Source organism: Dreissena polymorpha, chromosome 6, assembly GCF_020536995.1.
Source record: "Dreissena polymorpha isolate Duluth1 chromosome 6, UMN_Dpol_1.0, whole genome shotgun sequence".
Taxonomy (NCBI): domain Eukaryota; kingdom Metazoa; phylum Mollusca; class Bivalvia; order Myida; family Dreissenidae; genus Dreissena; species Dreissena polymorpha.
Genome location: NC_068360.1, coordinates 62,074,541 through 62,089,401, shown reverse-complemented (window position 1 = coordinate 62,089,401; position 14,861 = coordinate 62,074,541). Strand labels below are relative to the sequence as shown.

At 32.4% G+C, this 14,861-nt stretch overlaps 1 protein-coding gene across 1 annotated transcript in view; it reads right to left on the bottom strand.

Moving 5' to 3' along the window:
- The window catches only part of LOC127835727 (slit homolog 2 protein-like), a 208,169-nt gene that overhangs the window by 93,488 nt on the left and 99,820 nt on the right, over nt 1-14,861 (bottom strand). The window contains exon 7 of the mRNA XM_052362162.1: nt 4,018-4,089. Coding sequence (XP_052218122.1) covers nt 4,018-4,089 — 72 coding nt within the window. The remainder of the gene's footprint in view (nt 1-4,017; nt 4,090-14,861) is intronic.

The following is a 14,861-nucleotide window of genomic DNA, read 5'->3' as shown; positions in this document are numbered from 1 at the left end:
GCATTGTGTATTGCATTATGTTACTCCTATAATACTAATTACTTTTAATATAACATTTCAGGATTGTTGTCTTAATAATATTCGCAGAATTGAAACGAAATATGATCTTAATTAAATCACCATTTAGAACGTCATAGGACAGCTTCTTATAGAGTTAACGTATAATTATGGAACGTGTTATAAGGCGTGTCGTGTAATGTAATATGAAATCATGATAAATAGGTTGAAAAAGCAACAGCGAAACACAAATATCACAGACCTTGCGTAACTGTTCATAATATCGCGGCAATTGGAATAAGGTGTGAACCATTGCAAACGCCGATGTGGTATTTAAGCTGTAGAAGACACGCAATATATATAGGGATGGCAGAATGCAGGCTTTGGTTGCAATGGTTAAGATAACATTTATTTCGTCGGGAGAAACATAAATAAGTGTTTTAAGGACGAATATCGAAGTTTTAAAAAAGACTGCTTGATCGCATTTACGAATCTAGTGTAGTGTGATGCGGAATATAAATGACAAACTAAGTTATGATACTCTAATATAAATCAGAAGATTAAAGGGAAGACTAGAGAGGTCGAGTTATATTTCAAACATTGATGCTGACAGCGGACGAAGCAAAGTCTTTAGCTACGATTATGGGTAAATATGACACTTATGTGAATCCGAAATAGATCAAAGTGTTTTCTAGATATATATTCCAATGCAAAGTGCAGTAAAAAAATTAACATGCAGAAGAACTCATCACTGATCTCACAATGTTGGTAAATGACTATGTCAGTATGAACGCAAAAGAAGATCCAAGTGTGAACAAAATAAGAAGACACAAGCCATTTAAGTATCTTCAAGCAAATGATGGTGCTAAACCAAAGCAATATGAGAAGATTTCCAAGCCTGCTGTTTGCCAAAGGTGTGGGCATGTACATGACAGACAAACATGTCTAGCATTTAGGAAAACGTGCATGAAGTGTCACAGATAAAATCATTTCGCGAAAATGCGTTAAGGCACAGGTAAAGGCAAAGATAAGAAAGTACATCAACTAGAGGATCGGTAATATGACTTTGATGCTTTATATGTAGGAATGATCGATTGTCTAAAGAATCAAATGCCATATTTATTTAACGTAAGAACTTTCATTTAATGGATAGATCATTCAGTTTCAACTAGACACAGGTGCTAAGTATAATGTACTGTCAAAACGAGACATTTCTATAAAAGAAAACTAACACTGCTTTGCGTTCATTTTCAGGACATATAATTTAACCGTAAGATATGATACACGACCATTAACGCTAAAGGGCAAAAGACAATTCGTTCAATTGTATATGGTCAAAAAAAGATCACAGTCGTTGTAAAGTGGTAGAGACGTCGGAAAAGATAGGATTGATAAAGAGGATAAACTCTATAGAACAAAACATGGATATATTTGAATGTTTAGGTTATTTACCTGTTCATATCACAAAACAATAGACCCTAACGTAAAGCCTTTTGTTCAGCCTGTGCGTAACGTACTAATTTCCATGAAACAAAAGGTCAAAGATGGTCTTCAGAGAATGAAGTAACTAGGCGTTATAACACGACAAATTAAGCAAATGAATGGGTGAACTCGTTCGTACGTTGACATGAATCGCTGGTGATGTAAGAATATGCATAGACCCGCGACATATGAATGAAGCAGTATTTAAAGGACATTATCCGATGAAAACAGTGTAGGAGTTTCAGAGATATCTAACGCGAAGGTATTTAGCACTCTAAATGCAACCATTGGATTCTGGACTTTAAAAAAAACTAGATGTAGAAGGTTAAAAACTTACAACGTTTCAAACACCATTTGGGAGATACACATTCTTAAAAGCTCCGTTTGGAAGTAAGTCCACCCAGGAAATGTATCAGCGTGTAATAACACTGATGATACAGGATCTAGAAGGATCAAAGGTGAAAGTACTTGACATCATAGTTTGGGGAGTAAACATCCAAGAACATAAGAACAAGTTTGCTTAGCTTCATTAAGGTTTAAATATAGTATACCGGTTGGATCAGTAACTGTTTAAAGAAATATCCAATAACAAGGACACCGTGGAAAATATTATATCAAGGCAAAACAAAACAGAATTTTACTACAATATGCACAGCGGCAGGCCTTACAAAGAGCTAAATGAAAATCAAATCATGATGATCCATCATGGAAATGACTTTATTTCTGGAAAAGAGGTGAAAAAACAAGCAACACCGAAATCATATGTTGTAGAAACTGAGAAAGCACAGAAGTTGCACAGAAACCGTCGTCGAGTGAACGCAACTTAGGCTAGTTTTAGCCAAACATATCAACAGATTGGAGAATCAGATCCTATCAGACTGAACATGACTCATCTAAGTATGAACCAGAGGTACAGAATCCGACATCCGGTCAGGAAGCTCGTATACCAGGTATGCAGACGACTACGGAAACTTCACAGTATTAAACTCATTCTGGTAGACATGTGAAGATGCCAGCGAAGTTCAACCTTTAGTAGTGTAACTCAATAACATAAGTGTATGTGTAAATACTATCAAAAGTCAATAAAAATCAGTGCACTCAGTCAATTTAATCAAAGTCAGTTACCTAAGTGTATTTGAATTCAGTTAATCAATGTTATTGAAGAGCAGTGTAATGTCAGTGAATTGTTTAAAATACATTATAGTGTTCACACTGAAGAGTAATGAGGAAGAGTTTGATATAGGAATGAGAAGAAGAAAGGAAGAAAGACAGTGCCATGAACAGACGAAAATGTTCAAATATGTTTCAAGGTTAATGGTCATCTAAGATTAAATTGGCACACACTTAGTGTTAGATGTTATTTACTTACTTGTTCAATTTATAAGTTAAAATGTGCAAATGTATACATAGATTACGAGTGGACTTTAAAATATTTAGTCCGAAGTAAAAGTGACCATTGATATGAAAGGTTGTATGTTTTAGTAAGAACAGTCTTATGGCTATGTACTATACTATCCACACATTTGGAAACATTGTATCATATCTTGAGTCTCTGTAAAAGGGGTAAGTTATATGTGTTAAATTGAAATGTGTCTGGTTAGCAGTTTATAAAGTGTTGAAAAGATTTATGTCCCTTGTATACTCTTCTGAATTAAGATATTATTAGCTCATCATGTCATTGTTCAATACGTTACAGACCATTATCAACGTTGTTTCATTTTAAGTTTGCAAGATTCGTATAGTACTGTAGTTTAGAAAAAAGTTTGTATTGTATTAAAATGTAACGTCACCATAATAAAACACTATAACAAAAACTAAATCATCATCACCACCATCAGCATCTATGAATTTGCCGCAGCTTGTGTAATCAGTAGAGATAAATGTCATAAAATAAAATATGTTTCCAATTAGGAAATTTAATCCTATTTAAAATATGCATTTCCAATAATATCTTTCAAACGATAATTGACACAAGTACATCAATACTGCTTAAAATGGATAACAATAAATAAAAAGTCTACTTAAAGCAATTTAACATACATTGATATTTCTACCACGCTTTCAGTGGCTAAATATCAAATAGGTAAATCATAAAATCACAATAAAAAATGAAAATTCCATGAGAAAAGGTAAAAATGTAATGTAAAGGCTACTTTGCACACAACTTCCATTATAATGGAAAACACAGTTATTTTAAAGCGACGATAATCAGTTATTGATCACAAAAAGCAAATATCCAATAATTGTTCCATATAAAGGCATATTAAACAGATAAAGTATACTTAATTTTGCAAAATTTCGGTTTCGCAAAGGTTTCCTGGTGACCAGTTTGTTAAAATGATATTTTATTCAATGTAAGAAACGTGCTAGTTTTCTAATCAATTTTTATCAAATAACACCTAAAAAATTCGTAAAATACTGTTTTTTTTCTGTCTGAGGACGATCTACAGTGATGCATCAGTCTGAAACAACTATAAACAAAAACGATGTTATAATTTCATATGCATAATATGCGTTTAAATTCTAAAAACAACTTACAGTCCCTCTAGGTTAGGCAGTTCCTTAAAACCATCGTCGGGAAGGGATGCGATCATGTTTTGTGTTAAACCCCTGTAATTAAAACAATGTTAACTGAAGTATTCAAATAAAACTATTCTTCTACGAAACAAATACTCATATATTTTGAATGAGCTAAGAAATGGTTAATGTGCATCTGCTTATGCCTATAAGCAGGGAAGACTATATTCAAACACTACTACCACAACAAATTTAGCTGCCGTCCTACAGTAATTTACCATATTTACCTTCAGTCTTTTACAAATAACATTTATTGAAAAGAAGCACAATTTAGTCTGAATATCGTTTGGCGTTTTGTTATATATTATGAATGGCAACACAAGTAAAAATAGTATTTTTAATCAAACAAGAACATAATAATGACGGTATGTAAATATTCATATTTAATGATTTCGGTACAAGCATATCACATAAACTGAATTACATTTCATTACGATTATACATTTTAAACGAATTACATGGATACAATAATATTTTTATGTTATATAAAGTATTATAGGAAAGTAATTTCAGTTATTCCAATTAATAATCTGTATGCCACTCGTTTATTTCAACACACAATGTAACACAGTATGACTTTTATTATAAGCCCACTATTTTCTCAGAAGAATATTACATATATTGTTTTTATTATAAGAATACAGACTGATTTTATATGATGACTTGTGTCCCGAACATTCTCTTATTCCACTTTGGTTTAATGATCATTAATTGGTATCGTTAATATACTTTCTTAAACAAAATTATAAAATGTCGTCCTTGCAAATCCGTCTAAAGATGATATTGCATCGCGTCTTAATGAAAAGTAAGCGATTATGTAATGTGTTTGTAACAAAATGCTCAAATATGTATATTTGTCTACCGACCTTCTAATGCTGTTTGTCTATGGTTTAAAACACTAGTTTTATTATTTTATTTTATGGTGATAATTGTATTACTCAATAGCAAACGATATTCAAACTGTTCGCGTATTGGTCAAAAAATGTAATAACACAAGACTTAAGGTTAAATCTGAATTAACAGTAACGAGTTTTGTTATGTACTGTTAGGCTAAAGTAGTAGAATAGTAGCTATTTTTGCTCTTATAGTATTGTTAAACTTAATTGTGTAGTTGTTGATTCAATACTGGTATTTATAGTTACTTGTATAAATTGTTGCTTCGTAAAATGTGAGTAGTATGCGGACTAATCATGTTCTCGCAAAATTACATAGCGTGATCTTGCGTAAAAAGCTTATATGGTAATGATACGGACCAATGTTAATTTAACAATCAATTTGTCTTTCAAAATATTTGCAACGCTAAGTATTACGGGTAACTATTGAAAAGTTATCGATTGAATTTCAAAAATCGATACGAATGGTATCTGTATGACGCTTTGAAGCCATGCGTCATAGCTTCCGATGCCATTCCTTTCGCTATTGAAACCTTAAAATCTTTGCTCAACTTATTGTCGAATCCAATTTGTGTTAGCGTCATGAATGTCATTGTGATAAAAACACTAAATTAAGTCATAAAAAATATAAACTGTCAGACTTAAGTTTGTATTTGCATCACGTTTTCCCTTTAGTTTACAGAGGATCTAGTTCTTTTCTAGAAAGACAAAAAGGGGTATTATAAAAGACCGATTGAATACTTTTATTTCCAATGCGGGAAATTTTCATGAGAAACTGTGGGCCTTCGTATATTTTACGTCCAAATGAAGACAAACATTTAACGTTACATAGAACGTGTTTGACACTAGGGGATTAATGCGTGCACTTATTATTATTAGTATAGTTTTTGGATAAAGTGTATGCATTGTCTACGCTCAATATTTACAACCACATTATTAGACACATGTTCACATGTAGTTCCGGATATTTTTTATCGTCGAACTAAGAAGAGCATGAATTAAACAGATTTTCAGACACCGTATCCGCAATTCCGTTTAAATATTACCAAACGATTATTTCTGGTAACATATCAACTAGTAACAAGACGTCATTTGAGACAAACGGTACTTACTTTTGTAAGGATGTTTGTTTCAACGCACTCATCATATTTAACCGTCTTACTTTTCGCGACACAGTGTGTGTGATGGTTTATATGGTAATACCGTGTAATATCTCTAGTAAAAAACATATAGTAGACTTTCATTTTCAACCCCTTGTTTAACAAAAAAATAATGTCATGGTATCTTTAAATAGTGTCATAGTATTTAATGAAATTTATATTTAGAAGTAAGAAATTCATTCACGAGACAGTGAACACGCAGTCATCGCATTCAAGGCATACATGTGTCAGTGTACCAACCCGTTGTCATGATAAATACATGCTAACGTGGAATGTTTTATGAACTGAAAGCCTATACCTTTTTATAAACTATTTTATGTAAACAAAACATAAATGAAAATGGTTTAGATATAACTATCGATACAACTCTCAATATATTGTATTACAATAGAAATTGACGTAATCGCCTTAAACTCTCCCAATTCCGAACAAAATCATAAATTACAATGAACAAACGTGTATGAACCTGTATAAAGAAGTGAAAACTCCAGCTGCTGGAGCAGTATTACATTCTTATTAAACCCAATTGAGTGGTCCTTTAATTAAGGCAAGTGACCAATTCCAAATAGTACGACTAAGCACAATATGAAACAACATGCACCCATAGTTGAATAAAGCCTGGGTCACCTGCATTGGAATGGTCAATGCTAAGCACTGGGGGTTTAAACCGGTTTAAGAGCGCTCAACCACACACTTGGCCCAGCAATATTCATGATACATATAAGTGTAAATATAATTTAACCTCTTACCATTGCAATTCAAATTAAACAATACTAAAAGGGAATTACTATGCATTCAATGCAATTACCATTTAATTAATCAATGGTAGGAAGGAAACCAGAGCAACAGAGTTACAACTTTTTGAGGAACGAAATTACAAACAAGTGTAAACTACTTCCCTTTTTTACAAAAAACATTTTAAAAACATAGCATCATATAGATAATATATCGAATCATCATCGTGCAACTACAGGAAGAAACAGCTATAGTGGTTGTAAAATATCGATATTACATCACTTTGTTGTTTATGTGTCGACTGCTTGAAAATAAATCAATCGAGAAATAACTGTCAGAGAGAAACTAGTAAAGTAGAACGATATAAACCTGATAACCTATCTTATAGTTGAGACAGCGACGGTAGATCGGATGACGTTATTCAGAAGCGATGACACGATGACATCAGCAGTACGAAATCAAATATTATAAATATTATTAAAGGGCCAGTACTGTAAAGTAAAAAATAATCAAGGGGCAGTACTGGAAAATAAAATCATCAATAAAACCAGCTGTGTTTATTGGACATTTTAGAAGCAAACATATCAAATGGCCATTCCGTTAATAATTCCAAACTTTCAGTGAATAACGATATGGTGAATGGAAAAACCAACAAGCATGTGTTTTTAAGTACGTCATCATCATATCCTTTTGATAAAAATGCGTTTAACTTAATTAAATTGAAAAATTTAACATCTGCATCATATTATCTCGATACAATAATGGGTGGGAAATTCAATTAGGTAAATGACATTTACAAAAAAGTGAAATTAAATAAAAATACTTTGTAGTATTGTTATTTTAGGTCAACAATATTATCTTCGAACCGACGATATGAAATTAATAACATACATATGCATATAAATACGTATCGTTTATATAAAAATAACCTTATTGTATTTCGTTCCTACCTACCGGTACAAAGACTATAGAGGATATAGTGTTTACAGTGAGAATAATATTAAACAATTACAACATTTATATTCGCATTTATCATTTAGTTATGTTCTATGATATACCGATAAAACCACCCTGACAATTTTCCACCAAATTTTACAGAATGATTAATTTAATATATAACCCCATTACTTTAAATCAAAAGAGGAACGAAGTGTTAAGACTAACGTGGTTCCATGTTGGGCTGTGTATAACGAAACGTCTTAATATAAATAACCATATCCTCATTCCTAACACAAAACAAAATAGGAACAGAGATTTTCTTACATTGTTATAAAATTATGTGGACAAATATGTACCAATTACTCAACGGGTTTCACATGTCGTTGTAATACTCATATCGCGTTATTGTATTATATTTTTGCGCACAGTGCATGTGTTGCAATGTCCAGGAGTCTTATATAAAAATGTTACTTACTATAGATAAACAACATCTTTTAAATTGCAGAGGTTCCTACCAAGCCAGTGAGGATACGTGACATTAGGCTTAGCTGTGTTTTTATTTTCAGAGTTGTTATTGACTTAAAACTTGACGTGACCAAATATACCAAACAATACATATTACCGGAGTATGGGCTAACACCCGCTTGTAGTTTAGCCATTGCTTGAACTTTTCTTTAAACTCACATTATCCAGTTTTTCAGAGTCCCAACCAAGAGCTGTCTCACACCATAGATTAATAATTATTTTGTAGATGACATAAGCATTTTACTGACTAAAATAAAAACGTGTCGTCTTTAAAAACACCTGCACGTGTCATTCAATCAAATTTAATTACAGTGCCTTTTACTTTGTAAAAAAAACAATAACCCATGTAAAATAATCCAGAAGTCAAAACAATTGGTTTCCCGGAATATGGATTAACAAGTGAGTATAGAGTACATAAGCATACTTTGCTGATATAGTCAACTTCCCCCTGCAATTAATCATCAGCGGGTGATTTTTTATCCAATTAAGTGTTTGTATAAGCTTTTGAACATACAGTGACAATATCAGTTGTCAGAATCAAAAACATCGTTTAGATCGCGTTCTGGTCCATATACATGTCAAATTTCAGCACAAGTGTTGTGCCAGTTCTCAAGACTATCAAATCGCAGCTATACGCCGGAGCTAAACGAATTTTAGTCGCCATTATCATTCGATAATAGATGACGTCAATATATCACTCATTCCATACACATGTAATTATCTTTTGCGAAACGTTTAACGATTAATTCGTATACCATGAGTAATGGCTAAAACGTTCCACAACAAAGTGAGACGATTTCATAACTGTGAAGACCTTTACACTATTAAGAATGGACAATTTGAATATAGTCATATACGTTGTTTTGGAATCACAAACGTTTTAAGTATGTTTTTATATCTTACTACGTGTTTTTACACATTTCTGCTTGTAACTTCCCCCCGGTGAAATAAGAGAACCGGAACCAGATCCTCACTCCTAACGCAAACCGAAAAAAGTAACAGATTGTCTGACATAATTATAAAACCATGTGTACCAATCTTTGCAACCTATTTCACATGTCGTTGTGTAATTGATTTAGCGTTCGTGTATAATATTTCTTACTCGCAGTGCCCATGTTTCAGGGTAAGAAGTCTCAAAACGGAGTATTCATTTAATATAATCGAATAATTATCTTAGAGTATACAAGTACATAGCAAGCAAGTAAGGTCACTTGACGTCAGATTTGGCCTTTGTATTTATTTTTAATGTTTGCAAAGTTAGACAGACATTTCACCGGAGTATGGACTAACATCCGCTTGTAGTTAAGTTATTGTGTTAGCTTTAGTTTTAACGTACAGTACCCAGTTTATTAGTGTCCAAAGTTCAAACCAAGAGTTGTCCCAGACTATTGATTAAGCAGTTCTTGTAAATTGCATTAGCATTTTACAATCTTATTCAATAACCTCTAAATACATCTCCTGCACGTGTCCATTCATCAAATTAAATCATTGGGCCTGTATTTAAATTGTAAAATACAGCGATCATGTTGAATATCCAAAAGTCAAAAACAAGTGTTTTTCCTGGAATATAGAATAAAACATTTTTAAAGAGTAAATACGCATCCATTATGCTGAGTTAGTCACCTTTCCACTACATGTGTTACGTGCCGTCGACTGCTCATCCACTTAAGCGTTTGTATTAGCTTCTATAAGTAAAGTGACAATGTATCGGATGCCATAATCCCAAATATGTGTTATGCCGGATCGTTGATATTACGTTCTTGTATAGTAAAAAGCCAGTCATTTTTGAAAACGGTTTGGGATTTTATAATATTTTCATTAGATATTAACAGAGGTAAAAAAATGGGTAAGATAGCTTTGTCGAAACATATAGCACGCTATTATAATAAAAAGCATTATAAAAAAGAAATAACAGAACCAACATATATATTTTGAGTTTCAAAATTATAACACATTATTTCTATTAAACTGATAATATGGGCATAAATAAAAGGGATTATTACGCAAACAAGTGGCACCTCGGTTCAAAATGTTGCGTAATGTGCGCTTTTCCCGGTTTTCTTTTTTCAATTATCTTTGATCAGAAGAAAATAAATAGAATATATAAATTATGCATACTTAAAATAGCCTATATGAAAGGCACTTAAAGAGCGGTATAGCAGGTGATTTTACAAGACAATTATGTCGATTTTTTCCATGCTCATCCTGTTATATGAATGTTTGATCAACACTGTATTTATTATAAAAATAAAGTGTTGGATTGTTCTTCTTAATTATTTTATCATATGTAAACAATTAATATCAAAAAGCCTTGAGTGTGTCGTTCCAATGATTGGTCGAGTGGATCAACTTCACAGAAACATGTGCAAACAAGATTATCTAATATGGTTATTTACGTAATCAACGTTCAAACAAATACAAAAGAAACAGCATTTCATATACTTTCTGATTGGTTTCTTTATCTACTGCGTTCAATCAAGCTTTTTAACTGGATCACAATCACTTACTATCCCAAGTTTTGAACAATTGCAAATAACACAAAATAATAGATTTATGTACAGTTATTGTCGTAAACATAGTTGATTTATGAATATATACTATTATAAATTTGTCGGATGTGCCGGTCGTACAATTTAAACTGCACTTCAATTTTAAATTAGTGTAGTGTTATACTTATGATTGTTTATTCAAAATAAAAATTGTATCGAAAGCCGAAGGCATATTGAATCGCTCTCGAGTCCATTTTTTTAGAACCAGTACTCGGTGTTTTTTTGGAAAATAAAACAACGCCCCTACCCCCAACAGCGATCGAAACGTTGGTTGCCCGGTCGCGAGGCGGACTGCCTTTTCAAAACTTAGCTATTAAATATTCGTCTTTACTGTAAATGCTGTGTTCACAGACACAGGCACGCGCTATCGTCAGAAGTCAATGGTTCGGTAGTAAGAAACAATAATCATTAAGATGTAATCACAATAATACTATAAAATAAAAGCTCCATGAACTTAAGGTGTTTTCTGTATCTGCCACTTAATTCGAAATTATCTTATATAGTAATCGAATTTTTATATTTAATCATTTATTAAAAATAAATATCAAAACTTACAATACACATAAAAAGACACGTAGAGGATATCATGCGTGGTATCCAACTGTGAAGGTAGCATTTAAATTGTGCCGTTTTTGTTTCGGACCTGAGTTATTTCGTTCTGTAAATGAGATGATACCATTTTGATCACAACATACATCCAATAATCTAATTATCCAAATCATTTCTTCTTCAGCTATGCCGAAAAAAAGCTGATTATCAGCATCACACAGACATATATAGAAATCCTAGATGACTGCAATATTTTAATGGGTTCTTTTCCACGCGTTGATTGCGTTATGTTGTTTTCTACGAGCCCACGCGTGATAATGCAGACAACGAATGGGATATAACCGACCAGAACAACACATTCATGTATAATTACAATATTCACACATTTACACTTAGTAAAACGGTATTCCTATCCAGTCAACGGTAGTTTATAGAAAAAATATCAAACAAAAGTTCCGCGGACGGAGACATATGCCCCCCCCCATCGCTAAAAAAAACAAAAAAACAACAGGGCTTTGAACAAGTGACCAACATTTTTACAGGAATGATATACTATCCACGGCCAATGTATATGTGAAGTATCAAGGCAATCGATCGATTCGTTGACGAGTTATTAATCAGGAACGATTTTTACACTTATTGTGACAGTGACCTTGACCTTTGACCTTTGACCTAATGGCCCGATGTCAAAAGGGGTCATTTATTGTCCAAGGCAAATGCACACTGAAGGAACACGCCAAACGGTCAATTGGTTGACAAGTTATTAATCGTAAACGAATTTCACAATAATTGTGATATTGACTTTGACCTTTTATCTGGTGGTTTTAATTTCAATAGCGGTCATCTACTCTAAAAAGCCAATGTACATGTGAAGTATCAAACTAGTCGGTTAATTCGCTGACGAGTTATTTATCGGAAACGAATTGCATGCTAATTTTTACAGTGACCTTGACCTTTTACCTAGTGACCCCAATTTCAATAGGGGTCATCAAAAGTCCAAGGCCAATGATCTTGTGAATGCACTTTCCAATCGGTCAAATTTTTGACGAGTTATTGATCGGAAACGAACTGGTCTACCGTAAGACAGACCGACAGACCGACCGACAGACAGACACACCGATATACAGAACAACCATATACCCCTTTTTCTTCAAAGGTGGGGGGCATAATTATTTAAGCAATAATATAATGAGGTTTATGACACTCATTGATTGTGTGATGTTGAGACATTCGGAATTCATTTCAAGAATAATGCATTTTTAATTTAACTATTTTTTTAGATTCTCTATATGTATATAGAATTAAGTGATCAATAAATATATGTTGTTCTATGTACGTATAATAAGTGCAATGATTAAGCTTTCCCTTAAATTAAGAATTTGTTATTTCGATGGCGTTTATTTTCCCCGTTGGTTTTTCTTTCAAAAAACCTTTGTAAAGAAAGTCTTAGACCGATACATCGAATACAATTAATGTGTCATTGATTATTGATAGTGTCTATCGTATTTAAATTTAGAAAAAAGTCACATATATTATGTTATGAGTGTTTTAAAAAAAAGAATAGAAAGTAGATCATTGCCAACATGCGCATGACCTATTTCAATAAGATCAACTGTTAACTTTAAATTGCACGTGGCTGTACCATTAGGAGGTGTCTTGGTACTGGCAAAACACGTGAAATCTTGCAAAATACATGTTCTTCAAAACAAAAGTATAATAACATTAAATAATATCATAACTATTGACAACGCGACGCATAAAATAATAATAAAGTATAAGTTGGCAAACATAAAAGATAAAAAACTGAAAAATAAAAACGGGCATGTTTTAATTTAATAATGTTGAAGATGTATAAAATTGTACCCGATAACTTTGACAATCAATGTTAAGAAAACAACAACATTTATTCTAAAACATGTTTATCTTTTAAATTGATTTATCAATACTTAGTTAGTTTTTTCGCCGCTAAATAAGTAAAAAGGAACATTATCCTTATTATGGTGTCATTCAAAAAATATTACAATATGACAATTTCCAACTTGATTATAAATTAACCACAAACCTATCACGAATCCTTTAACTACACAAAATTCATAATTATTACCAAATTGTTTAAAAAATAAATGCTGAAAATATAACATGTTCACGGACCGAACCTCATGAATTGTATCATATATAGTATTGCATTCAATATATTGCTTGAGTGAAATGGGGGCTTTAGGCGTGAAAATCAACAGGATATATTTACATATTTTGTAATCCCATTGAAAGTAATCGTCAGGTGGGCTGTATCAAAGTCACGCAGTTTAATTCGTACCACAAACTGTGTTGACCTTAAATCACGATCGTGTGTAGCATTGTGCCTTCAATCGTATCCATCATTTCTTAATACAATGAGTCTGACCATTGTACAATACAATCTTAAATGTCAGTTATATCAGAATTTGTCTGAATAGATATCGATGAACAAGTTTGGAATTTAACCAAATAATAGTAAACTATTATCACGGAAACAAAACAAATTTCTTGAAAAAGGAAGATTGTATTACATTTGTTAGACGTTATGTGTAGTTTAATTCACAATATGGATACAATGAAGTACGATTGTGTATTTTACCGGAAATGATATGTCGATCTATCTTTACAGAAATGTGTGTTCTGTACCATTGTTATAAGTATGAAAAGAGCTTTAATAAATGATGTGTTATTTTATTGTGTCACCCGTAATTATTAGTTAAGAAATTATTAATTTTATGAAAGTTCTGTAACATGTATAAAGAAAATTCTCTAAATTACGCATTTTGGTCTTAAAACGACAGGACGCAATGCATGAACCAACTAGAAAATTTTAAATCATAATTTCATATTCGTAATATGTACTGTATTTAAGCACTGAACATTTCTTACAGTTCTTTAAGATCCGACAGTCCTTCAAATGCGCCGACGTCAATGAATTGGAGTGCGTTGGAAAATATATTCCTTTAACAAAAAGAAAACGTAAACTTACGCAACGAACGATAACTATACTGTCATTAAATACTTTAACAAATATATTAACTAATCTAAGACTTTTTTAACATTCGTCTGCTTATGTATTTATATGGAAAAGGCATACACATGTCTATATTCAAAAACAAAATTTAGCAACAGAAAGAATATTTCACAGTTTAATTGATAAACAGCATTCTACACATACTTTGCCAAAAACATTGTACAATCATAAGACAACAAACAACAAGAAATAAAGTTAGTTAATTCTATCAAGCAGACCACAGACTAAGACATTTATATATGGGCAGCTGGACGGCATTTATTTCACGACAAATCATTTGTCTATTGTAACTCACAGAATGCGTAGTTTTGCCAAGCCCCTGAATGCAGCCCGGGAAATGTTGCGTAATCGGTTGATCATCAGGCTTCTGAAAAATATCAGCTAGCAACATGTGATAAACCAT